The 19,628-nt window shown below is 47.7% G+C and overlaps 1 protein-coding gene across 1 annotated transcript in view; it reads right to left on the bottom strand.

The window, feature by feature from the left end:
* LOC119392810 (uncharacterized) overlaps window positions 1–19,628 on the bottom strand; it is a 31,921-nt gene that overhangs the window by 11,767 nt on the left and 526 nt on the right. The window contains exons 2-12 of the mRNA XM_049417586.1: window positions 15,613–16,741; window positions 14,996–15,253; window positions 13,442–13,735; window positions 12,388–12,522; window positions 8,473–8,772; window positions 7,735–7,941; window positions 7,478–7,642; window positions 6,299–6,485; window positions 4,002–4,138; window positions 3,518–3,638; window positions 2,138–2,302 (exon numbers count right to left, since the gene is read on the bottom strand). Coding sequence (XP_049273543.1) covers window positions 2,138–2,302; window positions 3,518–3,638; window positions 4,002–4,138; window positions 6,299–6,485; window positions 7,478–7,642; window positions 7,735–7,941; window positions 8,473–8,772; window positions 12,388–12,522; window positions 13,442–13,735; window positions 14,996–15,253; window positions 15,613–16,741 — 3,098 coding nt within the window. The remainder of the gene's footprint in view (window positions 1–2,137; window positions 2,303–3,517; window positions 3,639–4,001; window positions 4,139–6,298; window positions 6,486–7,477; window positions 7,643–7,734; window positions 7,942–8,472; window positions 8,773–12,387; window positions 12,523–13,441; window positions 13,736–14,995; window positions 15,254–15,612; window positions 16,742–19,628) is intronic.

Here is a 19,628-nt window from a genome sequence, read left to right as displayed (position 1 = left end):
TGACCCGAAGGTAATGGGTTCGATCCTGTCCGCGGCGGTCGCATTTCGATGGAAGCGAAATGCTAGATTCCCCTGTACTGTGCGATGTCAGTGCACGTTAAAGAGCACCAGATGGTCGAAATTTATATAGGTCTTCACTACGGCGCACCTCAACCATATCGTAGTTTTGGCACATCAAATCCCCGATATTATTACCAATCGCGGTATCGAACGACGGACGTCTCCTAAAACAGAAGCCGGATGTTTTAACCACTGCGACACCGATATTTGCATTCGAGGCATGAACGTGAGATACGTACTTTCGCAGCGTTCATTTCAGAAAGCGTACACATATATACTCTCGAAATGTCTAAGACGAGAAAATCACAGGCCCTGATGGCTTCTGTTGTCTGGTGAGTGATGCGCCGAAGTTCTCGAAGTCTCTTCTTTCCACGGCAACGTCCCTGCCGTCCAGGATCTGAGCCGAGAGCCATTGTCTGAGCAGTCTTGCTTGCCTCCTGTATTCTGACCTCACGATTTCGCACACTTCTGTGCCATGGCCGACTGATGGGATAAACCCACCAAACAGGAGCCCGACTTCTTGAGGAAGGAGTTTGTTCCGCATGCAGAAAGTAAGCCTTCTCTCACGGCATCATGGTAGGAAAAAAACACATAACGAGACAAATTATCGAGGCAGAAAGATTTTGTAGATTAGGGCCTGGCTGTTTTCATCACGCCCTCCCTAGGGCTGCGTGAGAGTTAAAATGTCCTGAGATCGTAAGTTGTTTGCGCATGGCTGTTTTGTGCTTCTTGAATGTTTTTTTTTTTCGCAATTCGCGAGTATATATCTGCACGCTCTCCGAATGAAACGTTGTTGAAAGTTAGCGCTGGTCTTCGTCCCTTCTCTGGTCCTGTGTCAGATTTTTGCGCTATGCCAACAGTTATGTATCACCAACAAGCCCAACTTCACACCCTTCGTTTATGTCTTTAGAACGATTCTTATGAAAGGAATCGTAAAGGATTCCTATTCTTTTTTATGTTCAATCTGCATAAGAACATCACGCCCATTCGGAAAGCACAGAGCCTATTTTTCGGAAGCATTACAAAGCTCGCAAAGTTGGAAAACGTGAAGTCATTGAACTAAACGACATTTTTGGCGTTTCTATAAGTACTATTGAGTGTGGTGCCATTTAGACGCACTTATTCGCATGCTCTAGAGCCCAGAAAAAAAGTGATCACGTAAAACTTGACGTCATGTTAGCTTCACTGTGCTTCTGAGGTACTAAGACATTTTCAATACCTCCGCCATGGTAGCAAAGTGGTTACTGTGCTCGGCTGCTGAACCGAAGGAATCAGTTTTGATCCCGGCAGCGGCGGTCGCATTTCGATACAGGCGATATGCTTTAGGTATGCGTGTGCAATGTCAGTGCACGTTGTAGCACCCCAGCTGGTCGAAGTTCAGCGGAGCACTCCACTACGGACTATGGCGCGCCATATTAGCTTATCGTGGGTTTGATAAGAAATCATTCAATCAACATATTGAATACAATTTTCCTCAATGAATACTTAGCTTTTACACCAGACAACCCTAACTTAGCCATAATTTCCTGCGCTCGTACCTTTCGAGAGCTCTGACTGTATAAAATTGAGACTTGCGCAGTATGCATATACACCTGCAGCAAAAGCAAATACAGGCGCATGTCGTAGTCAATTAAGAAACTGCTGCGCCTGCCTATTCGTCTTACGACATGACCAAATATACGCGGCAATGCGCGGCTCTTCAGTGAAGTGTTACAGATGATGCCTGGGAGGATGAGGACAAAAACCGGAGGGCACCTCCAGCATTCATAAACGAACAGTTATGCCACAAGTGTTTATCCGAGCACGCGATACAGCCCCTCCTGTGGCCCAAAGTGACGATTATGAGCATGTACAGATGAGGAAGATTATATATATATATTTTTTTTTTCGGAATAAGATGGAAAACAAGACGCAAGAGCACAGTTCTTGGAGAGAGAGGAAGAAGAACTAGAATCATTAATAATGGTGACCATATTGCCTTTATGATTCTCGGTGTCGTTACATATATATTCTGACTCATTGACTGACTGACTTGTTGATTCCGACTTAAAGGGTCAAATTAAGGGTTCTAGCATACCTTCCAGGATAGTCGCAGGGTCGTTGGCCTTGTATCGCAGCATATCGTTCGAGTACTGGACAAACACCTGGCCGTACTCGAGTGTGCCCGTTTCGTCCAGCACGCCGAACATGGTGCGACCGGAGGCAGGTGGAATCAGGATGCGCGCTTTCGTCTTCAGCTCCTCTGCGAGCGCGCAAGGGAAAAGAACAGCGCGTCATTGGCACGCACTGCGGACACATTAGAGAGTTTGAGTATTGGGGACCCAAGACGCTGGGCCCCCAAGCTGCGTTGGGCAGTTTGCTCTTGCGCTCGGATGATCAGCAGAGTTTGAGAATTGGGCCAACGCAAGCTGCGTTGGGTCAAGCGCACGGAGCGCCACGCGTGACGAAATTAAAATCATGCGAGATGCGGGCCATACTGCGCCGTGGCCCGCGCTGCGTCTGTGTCTTCTCGCTGTTGACCCAAGACGCCTTAGGGCCCCACGCTAGCTTCCGATTTTTGCGTCTTGGGTCAACGCAGGCGCAAGAGCCTAAGAGTGGCTTGGGTTCTGCGCATGCGCCCTGGCGGCATGCAAGCTTCTTGGGTCCACAAGCTCCAAGGAGCTTGTGGACCCAAGCTTGTGGACTCTCTATTCACTTGGCGCTGCTTCGAAACAGAGTGTTTCAGTAACTGGCATGCAAGCGAGTCGCCCGTGTAGTCTGAGGCTCGCGATGCCTTGTACAGCGTCAGGACGTATACTACAGCGCACACCATGGGGTCGCCAATCGCATGCATCATTGGAAACACGGGGGAGACTAGCGATAAGTGGCAGTAAAAAGTGGAGTAAAAGGTAAGAGGGCTCGCTAAATTCAGTTGTCATGACGAAACAAAAAGAGAGAGAAAACCGCCACTTAAGCTCTTGCCAGTTACTTCAAAACGCCAATTCACGCAACCTACACATGCCAACATTTTCTTTCACACCCACTCTTACGTGAGCAGTAAGAAATGATAAGTCATAACAGGCACAAAAGCTAAAGGCTAGTGGTGCCACCTCTTTCATATTCCTACGCCAGCCAAGGACTGCATTTCACAAGTTTTGAGATCCTCTAGTTCAAGGTCGTCATGGTGACTTATGACGCCGCTCTGGTTCTTCTAACAAGAACTTAGAATGAGAGTAGACGCCCCGCCCTCTCTGCATAGGTATAAGTTTCATTAACTAACCTAACCACTTGTACTGCATTTGCGTGTTTTTCTTTAGCGACCCTATATAAGCGCCTGCGGTTCGCATTATGCAGCTTCTGTCAAACGGATACTTTCGCATGTGGCGAACTGCTGTTGAATAGGGGATGTAGGTTGTCAATGCTGTTGTCGAATAGATGTCAATATCGGTTGTCGAATAGTTGTCAATGCTGCACTCACTGAGGACCTTTTTGTTGACAGCTCGGACTAACGCCCGAAAGAATGGCTCCACGGTGAGGTCGACGCCAACACCTGCGAGTTCCTTGTACGGAAGCCGCATGGCACAGTACGTGCACAGGACCTGCGCGGGTATAAATGCATCCGGAGTGAAGAAATAGTCACTATGTCGGTTTCTACTATAAAACTTATTGGTAAAAGTCGCGTAAATATTTTCAGGCTAAAAGGCTGCCATAATTGCACCAAAGCATCTCTGCTTTCTCAACGTTACGCGTTAGCAATGACAGAGTTGTGTATGGTACATAAGGTTAGTATTACGAACATCTTATCTAACAACCCGATAATCGTTTCCATCGCCTGATCCAGCCATTGCTTAGTATGTTGTAGGTATGGTCTATACACTGTATATATGTCCATATGTTTGCGTCTGAAGACGAACGGTCGCTTCAAATGCTAATGTATTTCAGAAAGGAGCAAAGTTGTCTACCTGAGCGGCTTCGTGAGGGTCGAGCATGCTGTCGATGAAGGAGTCCAGGATGCGGTTTTGTAGTGTGAGAAACACCTTCGCCTTGATGCCGCTCTGTTCAAGAATGGTGATCATGGGCCGGTTCAGGTACAGCACACCTGCGAGAGCACATCACAAGCAGTGAAGGCATCCTTTCCTCATAGTTTAAAAAGACCTTTATTTAACGTTACGCGATGGTTTCGCTGATGAAACCGGGAAAACCGACAGGCTGAAACGAAAACTACATGGTTAAAATCGAAAAGGCGCACGTTTTCAAAACGTAGGCATCGTTTCATAGGATTCATTGATGGATGAATAGCAAAAAATTCGGCAGATCCCACGTACCGTGAGAGTCGATGTTATGCGAAGCATGCGGCGGGTAGGGGACTGTGGCGTAACTTTTTTTACCGAGCGACACGTTACAAAATGACGCTAAAGATTTGTATAAATTTTGTACGCACACATATATATGTTGCAGAGCCATGTGTTATATAACCAGATGTTTACGGTTACGTATGCAACGTGGGTATTACCAACACCAGTAGCGGTAAGCTGATACGTAGTGCTTATACGTGTCTCGAGAGTGCACGCACGTTTCACGAACCCGTGTAGATGTGTGCAAGAAGTTCTCGACAGTTCTTGAACAAGGGCATCATCACCGTAATCAGTGAGCACCAGCAGCTGGTCATGACATGTTATCGGATCCGGTCGTAATCGCGGAGACGAGGGGTCCATGTGTAGGGAAGTATGTGGTATAGTAGAGCTGTTGGAATTCGTGGATGCCTCGGTCATTTCGTCGACAAATTGTCTGTCGACAGAGCCGGCGACATGTCGGAACCTGAAGCCACACATCGCATTGGTGAGGTATAGGCCGTCGAAGCTGGTAGGCCTGGATAGTGCTACGTAGACCAACATCAGTGGATGGTGTTTGTCGTATTCGTAGACTACCTGGGTGTGTGTGGCCTACGTAGCCTAATCTACAAAGCGGCTGTCAATCAACCTGGCATCATCCTCGGTCAGCATGAGGCCATCGCCCAGCCTCGTAACAAATGAAGAGGACACTGCGCCGTTCTGGTGGACGAAGTGCACTTTACGGTGCGGTGATGTGGATATCATATGTAACTTTCGTTAATGTATTCCTCCGGGGTCGAGCAATGCTTCAATATAGCTTGCTGAATCATAGGAATACAAACGTAACGTTTATTAGACTGCTATAAAAGCGGAGCCGACACTGGAACTACAGACGTTAATCCCATATGACGCCTGTATCGTAGGAGTACATATCGTAGGAGTATCATGTAGCGTTTATTGCTTTCTTGTAAAATTAGATAGCCAGCACCACAACCACAATTGGCGTTGCACCGATATTACGCCTGCGTAGGCTATTTTTTCAAACCAGTTTGCAGACCTGGCGTGGCTCAGTGGTAGAATACCTGATAGCCACGCAGAATGCTTGGGTTCGATTCCTGCTGGGATCCTAATTTTCATTTTTCTATTCGTTGAGTCAATGCTGCCGATGTTGGTTTTCCTTAACGCATTAGCATTTAAGTAACCAATGTCTGTTCTCGCCGTTCCTGGGTAGATATAAACTGTCAATCACCTGTGGCGCATACCCGTACACCGCGGCCCATGGTAAACGGGTATGTGCCACACGTGTCTAGTGGAAAGGGTTTGACGACGTACGCGACAGGATTTTAATGTTATTCATGTCATGACCCCGCAATCATATTCGTCAAATCCTCTTACCCTCCCATGCAAATTTTTGTATACACCAAGTTAAGGAGGCGATCATGAGAGCATCCAGACGTAGGCGGCTAGATAGATAGATAGATAGATAGATACGTAGATAGAAACGCTCAAAGTGCCAGAGGTTCGGTAAGAAATGCTTCGCATTTAAAAGTAACGTTAACATTTTATTAATCCACCGTACACACACTTAAGGAAACATGAAGTGCAAATTCTACACATTCTCCATGTTGATAGGAATAGCTCAAACGTTCCCCGTTCGTGCGGATTTGGAACGCCTACGGATTTTAAAGGAACCGCTACCTTGAACTCCACCGGTTATTCTGACATACCAGGAACTACGAATGATCGTAGTTACTGGTATGTCAGTAACTACGATCCTGCTGACTGATCGATTGTGAGCGTGCATGCTACTTCACAGCGTGGCCGTGCCGAATAATAAGTATTATTCTAACGACATCGTGTTCGCAACTGACAGTGGGCCCTCGACCGACCTGCTCAGCCGTAAGAAGGCATGCGCTCGGATAACTCACGCGGCTTGCTGGTCTTCAGCACATAGAGGTCTTCATGTTCCGAGGAGAACTTGCACATGCTCTGACGAAAGATGATCCGTTTCCCGGCCAGCGTGGGATCGAGAAGCAGCATGCCCTTGCAGCCGCCGTACCGAATCTGCACGGCGCAGGGTTCCTCGCCTTCTTCAAGCTCGAGAGCACGGTGTACCTGCGAGTCGAAATGAGGCACGTGACGCCACTCAACGCATTATGACCGGCTTTGCAGCATACGACATACCAGTACTTTAAAGGTATGTTAAGTGGTATGCTATTTGCATGCATCCTTGACATTTGTGCCTAGCACAACTTAGAAAAGGGTAAATAAAAAAAAGAACGCATAGAATACCAAGTCGCCCGAACAGCCATTTGCTTCTATTTCTTTGGCTAAAATAAACTTCATCGATTTCACTTAAAAATTGGGGGGAGGGGGGGGGGGGGTGAAAACGAGCGCTGTCTGTGGTCAAGAAAAAAGCTGGGAAGACACACATGAGCGAAGTAATGCACGCCTTAGTCGAATATTCGAATGTGCGTATGATAGAATATAGCTTATTGCTTATCCGAAGGTTGTATAGTTTCGGTCCCTGCCGGCGGCAAGTTGTCTTTTCGTTCACTTGAAATACTTTCTTCACATCTATGTAACAATTACTACAATACCCCTAAAACAGTACAATTAACGTCCCCTATACTTCCCTTGGCTTCGTTATCTGCTGGTTTCCATTAACGTTAGATATTGAAGCGTCACATAAGTGCAACAAGCCCCACCTGCAGGGCTATTTACGCGCCAAACCGCATCCTGGTTGCGCATTTGTAGCAAGACACGTGACGCAGTCTACATGAGTTGTGACGTCACCTGCCCGTGCAGTAGAAGCGCAAAGACGGTCTGAATTTCTGTCTGCATTCGCGAAGTACACGCATAGTTCGGACACACAGCTATAACCACGTGACACTCAGGGATTCGCAAAACCTGGCGACCAGCCTTTCACAGAGTGCCGCGAAAGTTCGGTTTCGGAGTTTACGTGCCATAACGAGGACATTGAGGAATTTCTGACAATCTTCACCATGCACCTTGCGTTATTCAATGCATATTCAGTGCACAATGAACGGGCGTTTCCTCGTAGTGGCATGGTCTCTAAAGACTCCGGGGTTGGGAAAATGCCGTACCTTGCGCAGCAGGACGTGCGAGATGCGCCCGATGCCATCGCTGAACACGTACTCGCGCTCCACGGTATCTCCGGACCTGCGAATCGTTATTGTTTTCCGGATGTCCGGCTCGATGGTCGTGTACTGGCGCGGCACGGTAAGGAAGCCCAGTGACTGGGAGAAGGCCTGCGGGTTTTGCAATGAAAACCAATCAATACTTCGTATCAATCAATCAGTACTTCGTGCTTGCGTGCACGACGTTTACGGTCGTCTCCTACCTGCCCAAGACGTGCCATGAACTTGGGCACGCTGTGGATGGCCGACAGATCGCCGATACCCGCGCGTATCGACTCGGCGGTGCGGCCCTCCTTGTCACGAGCGTAGAACCAGACACCGTGGCTTCGCAGCTGACTGGTCGAGCATCCCAGGAACACGAAATGCCGTCCACCAATCTTCAGGCCGTGTGTCAGTGGAGGCTTGATGACCTGGCGATTACCCAGAAGCGATCAGAAACGTAATGCTTCTCCGCCGGTACTGCCTCCTTTCAGGCATGAAATGCCATACTAGCAGCAGGGAACGTTGAAGTATTTAGGCTATCGTTTATGTTATGGAGGACGTTGCAACACTGCCATCACGGGAGTTAAATGCTATGTGTAATAGGCCCTAGCAGTGCAAAACTAAAGAACAAGTGCTTCTGGCTTCCCAGTAACCAAAAGTGCTTTTTCTCGAGTCTTGAATGGCTAAGACCTGTGGACAGCTAGAATTTGGATCGCCAGGTCAAGGTCAATGAGGTGACATGGTTATATCAAATCGTTTCTCTTTTGCAATGACAAATAAACGACACGGCTCAATATGAACACCGATAACAAGGACGCTTTTCGTAAATTGTAAACCAAGTCGAAAATTCCCCGCTGGACGTTTACAGGGGCTCGGGGAAGGCAACGTGGTCTGTGCATTACTTTATGCGAAAAAAATCACAAAACAGGTGGTGACACGACGAGGATTTTCCCACGTACCGCGCTAAGGAAGTCGTCCTTGCACGCTCCGAGCGAGAAAGACACCAGCTTGCAGTCGTCGTCACGCACCACGATGCGCAGCGCGAACTCGGTGTCGAAGTGCTGCAGCAGCCGGCTCTTGCACACCAACTGCGGGGGCAAGTAGACGCGTCGGGTGGGCGTCAGGATCACCTTGCGCACTTTGACCATGTGATCGGGAAGCTCCTGGGCAATCACTGAGCCAGTGAAGGCGTCGTTGCGCAGCCGGTGGCCCCGGTACCGATTGTAGAGGCGATTCAGCGCGCTGCTGAACCGGAACACCTGCGCAAGACACAAGGCGTAGAGCCCGCCATTAGTTGAGCGGTACGTTTTCTGCAAAAGTGAAGGAAATAAACACTGACGAAAATAACGATATTCAAGCGCGATTCTTTTGGACCTGTGCTTTGAGTTACGAGTAATTTGAGCAAAAGGAACTAGTTGGAAGTAATTAATCGGGTTTTGCACTTGTCAGTATTATGGTCATTTAATTTGTTCTAAGCATTATACAAGCCTTATAAAAGAATGCGTTGGAAATGTACGTGGAGCGTCGGTCCCGGGTCAACGATAGCAGCACTCTTTAACGTAAAAAAGTAAGAGAAAGGATTACAGAAAAATAAAGCTTATCAAAAGAAAAAAAATAAAAACTGAAAATAAAACGAAAATAAGCGATGAAAAAAGTTATGTTTCGAACATAGGGCATTTAGCGCAATTGCCTAATCATTGTAAACATTAGGTCAACGATGTATGCTTTGACAGTGTGCCTTGAACACACTTAAAGGGACACTAAATAGGAAAACGATTTTTCGCATTTTAGTAACTTCGTCTTTCGCAATACCAAAATCACCACGTTTGCCGCGAGAAGATGCTTAGTAAGTGAGAAAACGCCCAAAAGGAAATGCGGGTGGCAACGCCCCCTTAAAGTTCCCGCACCAATCGCCGTGACCTCGTTGATTTTGACGGCCTCTATTAGGGCCTACGTAGTTCTTAATCGGTGAATATGAAGTGCAGTGCCCTTGTGAGGGGGCCAGAAACTTAGCATACCAAGTTTCAGAAAATTTCGTTGAGGCAGTGTGGCCAAAATACGAATAAAACATCTTGAAATCCATGACGTCACGTGTGGAGATTTCGGCGCGAAATTTAGTAATGAAGCTTTGATCTTGATTTTTCTCTTCTATTAGGAGCCTATGATGGTTGATGAGTTCTCAGAGTACAAATTATCAGTCTAAGCTGATCCACTGTTTCACTTTAGTGTCCATTTAAGAGATTTTTTTGTTGGGCGAGTTGGAGTACGTTCATATTTGCTTTAAGGCGTAAGAGAACGCAATCGCGAGACAGGGCACGGGACAGAGCGCGAATAACAACTGCACTAAAACTTAAGGATTTCCCGCATTCAAGCTAGCGCGTTGAGACCCTTTTCGATTTCTTCCAGTATCCACGAACTCTCCCACCTTGACGCCGTGCCTCGGTCTTGTGCTGCTACGATTCCCGCACGGGCTAAGCTGGCTGATAGCTCAGCCGATAGATGGCGCGCTATCAAACTTCAGCATGACTCTAAGACATTTCGCTTAATTCTTTCGCGATGTTTTACATCGGGCATCAGGTCTCGTAAGTTACTCTGCATGTATGAAACTAAGCCTAGGAAAATAAAATTATACTAGCAGCCTAGCCTTTAGTCTAGCAACTTCATGTTAGCAAATTCATGCCTCAAACAAACCCGGCCTTTTATTTTCATTTTCTTTTTGCCGTCTTTGCAGTCACTTTCATATCAGACCGCGGAACACCCCACGGCTTACGGAAAATCTACGCCCTACTGTTAGTTCTTACAGTTCGCGAACTTTCCTATCATCGAGCGTTCTTAGGGCCGCGAAATTTACGTTTTCTGAAAACAGTAGTAGTCATGGAGCTCAAGCTAACTACTCCGCCGCTGTGGTACAGTGATTGTAACGCTTGGCTGCGGACGCGAAAGTCGCGGGCTCGATCCCAGCGCGGCGGTCGCGTTTCGGTGAAGGCGAAATGCTAGAGACCAGGGGCGTAGCCAAGGGGGGGTTGGGGGGGGGGGGGGGTTGGGGGGGGTTCAAACCCCGCCCCCGAAATTTTTCAGTTTTGCTTCCGTATATATACACGCACACATACAAACGCACGCACGAACATACATAAAGTATGGTTGAACCCCCCCCCCCCCCCGAAAAAAATTTCTGGCTACGCCCCTGCTAGAGACCCTGCAATGCCAGTGCACGTTAAGAACATTAGAGGGTCGAAATTTTTGGAGCCCTCCACTACGGCATGCCCCATAATCATGTCGTAGTTCCGGCACATAAAACCCCATAAATTATTAACCTTTCATTTCTGCGCCCGAAACAAACACCGTGAATAGGCGCATGCGTTCCACAATCGCACTGCTGCTCAGTTGTGCCGCGTATCAATGTAGTACACCACTTTTGCGCTGACGCGCCGGTACCAACTCATGAACTAGGCATTACTTCGGCCTCATATCTTTCCGTTTATCGCTATTATATGAATCGCCATGTCTAGCTGTTCCTTCTGCATTACGATCAAGTCAGATTAGTGTATTTAAAACTATTCTCAGATGGGCTTGTCGGTTTACGTCCGTTGTGGCGAGAGAGTGCAGGGGACAGGGCGGGAACAAGGTGAACGGAAGACAGCGCATTGCCTCGTCAGCTTATCCCTCCATAGTGAACCACCACTTCCTGAATTTCGAAGCCAACACCTGGCATGTTCGAGAGTACTGAAATTGCGGCGCGCAAATACATGGGTTGTTACGTACTTCACAGTATTTTTCCGATTATTTTCCTTTTTAAAAAGGACTGAAATTTATATAGTTTATTTTTTACGGCCGGCGCAAGTAAAGCAATAAAAGTAGCCGTGGGATTAGGCCAGCCGTCACGTACAAAAATTCGTAAGAGATATTGACCATTTGCACACGATGATTAATGTGAATAGAATTGAAAAGAACGCGTGCCCTAGTAAGCCGAGGAAAGCGCCGATCTGAAGGCGGTGCCCAGGCCTTCTGTGCGGGGCTACTTTGAACTCTCCCCCATGGTGGAATACATATATAGTGACTGCTTTACCGTGCACGAAGTGTCATATATCATTTTTGGTTAGACGAGAGTGACGTTTTCTCTGAGCTATATACGAACGATCTTGATACTGCAGCTGGACTGAATTAGGAGTGTTTCATCTCCGTATTGAGACATTGTCACTGAAAAGGGCTTAGACGCGGGCACACCACAAAATAAGACGATATCTATGCTTTACGATTTCTTCTATTCAATTTACAGCTTCAAACATGAAGTTACATTAGTTACCCACATTTAGGTAGAAATTTATGAAGCCTCCCAAAGCGTTATTCTGTCCCTAGACTGAGCGAAAAAAATTGTGCGTTCCCATGCAGCATTACTATTTCCTGAAACCGCGACTAAGCATAGTGGTGATACCAGCTATGTTTAGCCGCGGAACCTTTATCGCCTTTATGTCGGGCTTTTCATTTTCATATGCGTAGTGCACAAACGCATAAATACGGAGGAAATAATCGATTTGTAGCGAACGTCGACGGAATGAAGAGCAGCTTTGAACAAGCACTGAACCGCTCTCGGTGATTCGTCCCATTGCCATACTATGGCTGCTCTTAACCCATATATGCCCAGTGTCCTACATATAGGACGCTTCTTTGATGCACTCTAACATCGCCATTTCTTTAGCTAATGAGTAGCGCCACCTACAGCACATCAAGCAGGCCTCATTGAGGCCTGCTTGATGTGCTGTAAGTGGCGCTAGTCATCAGCTAAAGAAATGGCGATGTTAGAGTGCATCAAAGAAGCGTCCTATATGTAGGGCACTGGGCATATATGGGTTAATGTGGACAACGTAGCCGCTTACCCTTCCCTGGCTGATGGAGAAGTAAAGCTCGAAAAGCGCTTCCTCCAGCGCACGGGGACATTCCTGAACACGCTGCGTCAAGTTGCGCTGGACTTCTTTGGCACTGTCGGGGTTCATCGCGAGCTCGTCTGCGACCTGTGGAGAAGGAATATAGAGTGCGAGCAGGATTATTTACGCGGTAATTGGGGTCGAGGAGACGGGGCTGACATTCACAGCGGTGAACGAACGCGTGTGTGCAAACGGGCATACGCCCTGCTAGCACCGATCGAAATTAAAGTAGCATTGCGGTCAGGCTGTACGTCACGTTCAACGGTAGAATTCTTATCCATAACAATACAGATATCGTCCACAGACATTAGCATAGCTCACACAATAAACCGATTGCTCTTCATACGCTCACAAAAAAAAGCGCGCTTCGTACGAACTGCAATCGTTCAGAGATCTTGCAGGCCACGAATAATGGGCATACACAACTACAATACCCATGCGTGAAAATAAAGACCAGCTGAAAAAAAAATTACATGAAAAAAAAAATGTGGGCAGCTTGCACTAGAGACGCAGGGCTCAGTCACAGCGGAGCTGGTGGTCTCCTAGCTAGTCCCGGCTTGACTCAATCTCAGTTAGGCTTATTAGCATAAGTATCTCGGTTAGGCTTGGTTAGATCACACACAACTTAATCTTAATTAGACCTAGTCTTAACTAGCAATAATTATACTTTATTGGGCGTAACTAGGCTCGACTCGGTCAGTAGTAATTAGTATCTTCCTGAGCATGGCTTCACTAGCCTCATTTGGAATTCGACTTGGATTGCCCGCTTTCCGTGGCTAATACCCGTTCCTGATGACAGCTTTCTGGTGACGCGAACTGGCATAAGGGAAATCTTAACAGCTCAGCAGTAAGTGTGTTGCACTTAGCTTCATTCTGAGGCACCCCGGCTACATGCAAGGAGTCCTCCAGCCTATCTTGAATCGCATCACGGCTCTGGTCGATTCCTTTACCACACTACAGCAGCGCCAATACCTACGATACTATACATGATCACTTCTATGCACACCTGAAAGCTTTCCGACCAGACGCTGAGCAGAGCGTAGGTGACGCCGTAGTCGGGCACACTAGGCCTGGGCACCGCCTTCAGATCGCGCGCGTGCAGCTCACGGACGGCAGTGTAGAAGACCTGCGCGCCGTGGCGTGTGCGCTGGATGAGGTTGCACAGAGGCTCCCAGTGGCGGGGCCCGTCGAGCTGCAACCGCAGGACGCGGCTCTTGCCCAGCACGTCGGGGCCGCACTTGAATGGGCCTTCGCCGAATTCAACGGCCCGGTCCCATGGCGTGGTGTCGGACAGGTTGAACTGCGAGAGCACGACGCGTCCCGGCACCAAATTTATTACTAAGCGGAATCATGTTAATTGGCACGGGACTTCTGAAAATGCTCGGAGCCTGAGATAAGAATGTAAGACGCAGGCAACGTACAGGCAGATAAATCGAACAGACGATAAGGCCAGGGAAAGCATGGAGGACGTTAATTGTGGTGTTTAACTATAGTGTACTAAATGTGAAGTATTTTTAAATGAATTGAAGTGGACGAAAAATCGCCCGTTCCCTCGGTGAAAAATCACCGACGGAACGGGCGATTTTTCGTCTACTTCAATTCACTTCAAAATACGTCACAATTAGCACACTATAGTTAACACCGCAATTAACGTCCTCCATTCTTTACCTGGCCTAATTGTCCGTTCGATTCATTCGTTTGGATATAACACATCAACTAGCCCCTGGAAAAAATTCCCTTTCTTTCGTTAAAGCAATGTAGTGCAACATTTGCGCGAATCATTTCAATCACGCAACAAAGTTTTCAATGTGCACTGACCTAAAAAATGGGCTACAGGCACTCATTAAGCCTCAACAGCTAGGCATATTAGGAATAAACTCGTGCATGAGGACAAGGTACGGATGCAAGGCAGACAGTTGGCGTAACATTTGCAAAACGTTTATGCGGACTAACTGAAAAAAAAAAGGCAACGAACGTATTAAGAATCAATAGCTGCACACATTAGGTTCCTTTCCGATTGGAAAATGAGGCCACAGCAGCGATCACCGTCAACGGCGCTAGCATTGGGTGTTTTAGTAGTGCCGGTTTACCGTACGCTAAGTGCTACAATACCGTTCCGTCGCGCTCGGCAGGTAATTTGGTCTCCATGACCTGTATCAGCCTCTCATCTTATCATCCCGTTACCGTACGCATCGAGCAACTCGCGCAGCTAAACCACTTCCGGAGCGTGGTACGCCTATTATGGAACGCTAATGCCGTATATAGCGTAAAATAACGGTACAGTATACTACCGGTTCTGCTAGAAGTCCATAATGTAGAAGAACTTCTTGCTCTTCATATGCCCACGGCTAGGATCAATTCGCTTAATGCGAACTATTACAGAATGTTCACACCAATCTACACATATATTCAGAGTCTTATTCCAATATTTTATCGTCAGTATTTTCGACTTTAGAGAGACGTTCTGTCATAAACTGTTTGAATATACACCGAATCGAGCTTTCCGCACCGAAGAGTATATGTACTCTACGAAAATCTGCACTAAATCCTTAATACTGACCTGGGGTATGTAGTCGCCCTCACGGTGACAGTGGCTCGTGGCGCTGTTGCCAGCGCACAACTTGTAGAGCAGCGGCGTGTGCAAAAGATGCAAGTATGCCGTGGTAGCCGTCGACGACTTCTTGCAAAGTACGATACGGCAAATAGTTGCGTATCGTACCACAAGTCGATACAAGGTGTAGGTGGAGCCTTGCTTGTCCACAAAGTACAGGTTGAGAGCACTAATACAGTGCTCAAAATGAACTGTGATTTGGGTAACCTGCATTGTAAACACATGAAGATTAATAGCACAGATATTGCCGACAATGCGCGATGATTGACGGCCATGCAGGCCAAACATACAGCGCGGTTTCATGAGAGCAGTAGGGTACAACTACCCTGCAAAACAACTATTAATAGTCAACTCTCGCTGACTACTGTTCATTATTCGGAGGTTATAGTTCTAGCAGTGAACACCGCCGAGACACTGCGTGGGTTATTATGCGCAATTTCATTCAATGTGCAAGCGATTGCTTCAGCGGACGGACACAGCTACAAGTACAGGTTCCGAGAGCAAGGCGACATGCAATTATACTCCGCGTTTCTAATGATTGTGGCGTTCGCGTAAGTTACGCTTACCTTGAAACCTTCACCTGAACGGGTAGACGCCGCCGATTTTTTTGGTGACGAAGGCGGTGAACTGGAGGTCGAAGTTTTGCTTGGGGGCGCATTCGAGGCATCAGGAAGCGAGCCACCCGTTGAATTGGTGCTGGAAGCAGATTGCTGGGAGCCAAGAGGAAGTGCGGTAGGGGATGATGATGATGGGGCCGCTGGGCTCGAGGTTTGGGCGCCCTCTTCCGTCTCACTGGGCGTGAACAATGCGGCCCACTTGCCCTTCGGCTCTTTCTTCGGCGTCGGAATCTGAATGATGGCAGGCTGCGGGCCAGGCCTAAAGGGCTCAGGCGGCGGCTCCGGGACGGGAACCACCACGGGAGTCCGCCAGCCCTGCCAGGCGGACGGCTTCCGCTGCCCCGCCGCAGCGTTTGACTTCGGTTGAGACGTAGAATCATGCAATGGTGGATCTGCCGGGAACAGAGACGAGGGTGCAGAACGCGCCGTCGTGTCCGCTGCAGTTGCCGAAGAGTCGGGTGCCGTTGAAGTCGTCGCGGGTTGCTGCGTTTGAGATTCGGGAGTTGTGTGCTCAGCAGTCGTAGCGGCCGGCGACCCCTGGGTGGATTCCCTCTCCGTGGGCTGTGCCGGAGGTGCCGACGAGCTGGGTTCTTCGGAAGTCGAAGTCGAGTTTGCAAGCGATTCCTCCTCCTGGGGAGGCTGTGGCGGAGGAGCTTTTTCCGAGTTCGCCGACGCTCTCCTTGAAGAAAGCCTTCTTGCTTCACAGGACACTTTGCGACAAGGAATGGGCGGATCTCCTTCACCCAACCCACAGCCAGACCTTGAGCCTGACTCCGCTTTCTTCCACTTGCTGAACTTGGTTAATATGCGTGGGCCAGACGGTTTCTTCTTTGAAGATGTCTTGGCACCCGGGGGAGCAGTTCGCGCGCTGTCGAAGTGAGCAATAAAAGTGTTGTAGCCCAGTAGGCACCCCAGCGCGAAAGCTTCCACAGGTACGTCTTTGTGCTCCATGGCAACCACAGCGTCGTACGGACTGCATCTTTCTTCAAGCTCTTCTGATGCGAGCCACCACTCGGGTGGATCGCACTTGCGGTCCACGCCGCCGCCGAGGACATGCTCTACTATTTCCCAATCACACCTGTGAGTAACAACATGCGCCACGCGCGTGCGCTCGTCATTTTAAGCGTTCATATAATTATCAAGATTTTGACATTCGTCTCCTTCTGCATACAAATTAGTATATCTAGCAAATAACTTGAGGGTTTGCTTAGCGCCTTCAGTACTGGTTTAAGAAAAACACTAAAACACTATACAACATTGCGTATGGGCTTCAGTCATTTTCCTCTGCACGAGTAATCGTCTTTAGCGTGCATGTAAACGTACTTTTAATACAAGCAATGTACGTAGGAGTGCCTCAGCAGTGTCTGCTTGAGTAGTCGGGAGGCTTTCGAGGCCTCTATATAATAGTAATCCCTACGTAGCTCCAGAAACTATTACTCTATTAACGTGATAGCGTTAAAGAGCTCACTTCGCAGAAATTCTAGTGTCGGCGGCGTCGGCATCTTTGGTTGTAAAGCGAAAAATGAGCGTTGTCCGTGAGCTAAAATTCAAGGTAGATGCAAACAAATGAACAATAAAAGACCTGCGGTTCACGTGGGATCGGGGATTCTAACCTGCGACCCCTCGCTCCGCGGCGCGATGCGTTTAGCCGCTCGGCCAGCACGCACGCATTTTCCAGTGAGCTATTTATATACACCATTTAGCGTTGGTGGTACGCTCATCTCGGAGGTTCTTCAGCGGCTTGACCGAAAACCCGCGAGAAGGCGCAAAGGGCCCACGGGCGCGCTTTCCGTGTCCTGTTGCGCCGCATGCATGGATATAGGAGCCGGCGCGCGTCGGCACTTTGGCTTTCCTTGCGGCACGCTTTAGGTCTCCACCGAGAAGCGAAGCTAGGCTAGCGATTGGGAAGGCGATACGAACACGGTCCGATTACGCTGTCGCGTTCTACTCTTGAAACCGGAGCTCAAGCGTCCTCCAAATTTTTTCGTTGCTTCACATCGGTGCACCAGGAGTAGCACCGATGTGCCACCACATTTATTGCAAAACATTCGATTTATGGCGCAATTATTCCGCTACGTGTCAACTGCAATTTACAATATGAACCTTGCGTTACGGCGACGAAATAAGTCGGGCAAATTTGTTAGGCAATTTATCAAGTTTCACTGTGTTAAATTTTTAATAGGTCGCTTTCTTGTACATGTTTTAAGTGCTACACTGCCCGCCCATCTGAGGTGAAGTATTCAATTCGCTCAGAAGTCTCGAAATTATATTGCAGTGTCAACATAATTACTGCCTCCAAATCGCTCTACAATAGCATACTTAAATCGAATGCCAGTGTATTTCGTAGTACGTTTGCAGAACAGTCGCCTCTAAATTAATACTACTGTGACATATTTTACTCGCGCTGTAGACGTCAATTTGTCTTACCCTTGCATTTCCCGAAGTCAAACACTCACAGCGGCCGTTATGATATTGATTATAGAGAATATCTAAATTACAATTAACGATTAGACAATTACATTCAAATGACATGAATTAAAACAGCAAGCGCTGCGAGTTGGTAATTGAACAATTTGTGAAAGGGGCAGCGCACCCCGGACAAAGAAAAAAAAAACGGAAGACGGCACAAGCGCCTTGTCTTCGTTTTGGTCCTTGTCCTACAGTGTCGAACAGCGCCCCAACCGAAAGTCGTAACCGACACAGAATTTAGGCCAACCTGGTTCTTAAACAAGCACGCAAGGAGGGTCACTAATGCAAAGCAGTAACCCGCCGCTGAGAAAGCACGTCTCGCCTTCACGCGGTTTATCACTTTGCTGTCTCAATTTTGATCTTCGTTATTCTTTCAGTTCTTACAAGCATTGCATTCCACCCCAAGTGGATCTGTGACGTACCCATTAATTTCAGTATGATCGCGCACCATGTGTAATCCTGCCAAATCACGTGTGGTGTACGTGTATACACTGATATGTAAAGAGTCTTGTTGTCGAACATACTCGCCGAGATTTTTCATTGAATTCAAGCGCTATTTAATTTCATTTAATTTCTCTAGTGCTACTATCGGGAGTCATCAAAATGGGCTATATCTGGTCGCTCATCACACTTGATTATGGGCTAGTGTGCTACTGGGCAAAACACGTACAGAGCGGTGCGGAAGCCTAGTACGTTGTAAGTTCGAGCACCACTCGTCTGTACGTGTTTGTTGTTTGTTCTTCCAGTAAAGTCCATGCGCATAAGCAAGTATATAGTTTTTCTCTAAGCTGACTCGAAAATTTCGCTCTGGGAACGCCCGCAATAATATGTACTCTTTTAGCCGTGCTCAGTATGATTACTTATAGAAAAAAAAGGCGTGACAGGAAGAGCTCAGGGATGGATGCGTCGAAAGGCCACAGACGTTTTCTGTGAAATGCAGCTCTCATAAGATGGCCGTGTACGCGTGTGCCTACTGTAGCTGCCATCGCAAAATTTCATCGCTCTTTATGTTAAAATGTCCAGCGCTGTTTCCAGTCTGCCAAAGGGCCGATGACTTCCAACTCTTGACAAGAGCTGCGGATGTGCCTTGCGCTCGCACAACATGTGATGGGAAACAAAAAGAAATGAACTGGAAAATTACAAAATACAAGTCCGGATCAACTTACGAGTGCAGTTAGTTGAACAGTGCTTTCTAAAGTGTTTCAGATTAGCACATTTAAGTCAACAGCATTTCGCAACGAGTCGAAGATGAAGCTTATACCGTGCCGAATCGGCTCGCGAACCGAAAAGTGACAGGAGCGAAATAGAACGCGTTGAACCCGAACCGAACGCGTATTTCTGTATTTCTATTTTCTTTCAATTTCGACATCCTGATTTCTTGTCAATTCTCATTATAAAAGATCGGGATATCTGTCGCACAAAAATTCCAACCATTTCAAAAGATTAAAGGCCTGACCTGCCTTCAAGAAATATTCTGGCATACCTGAGCGTTACAG

Source organism: Rhipicephalus sanguineus, chromosome 1, assembly GCF_013339695.2.
Source record: "Rhipicephalus sanguineus isolate Rsan-2018 chromosome 1, BIME_Rsan_1.4, whole genome shotgun sequence".
Classification (NCBI taxonomy): domain Eukaryota; kingdom Metazoa; phylum Arthropoda; class Arachnida; order Ixodida; family Ixodidae; genus Rhipicephalus; species Rhipicephalus sanguineus.
This window is presented reverse-complemented; position numbering and strand designations above follow the sequence as displayed.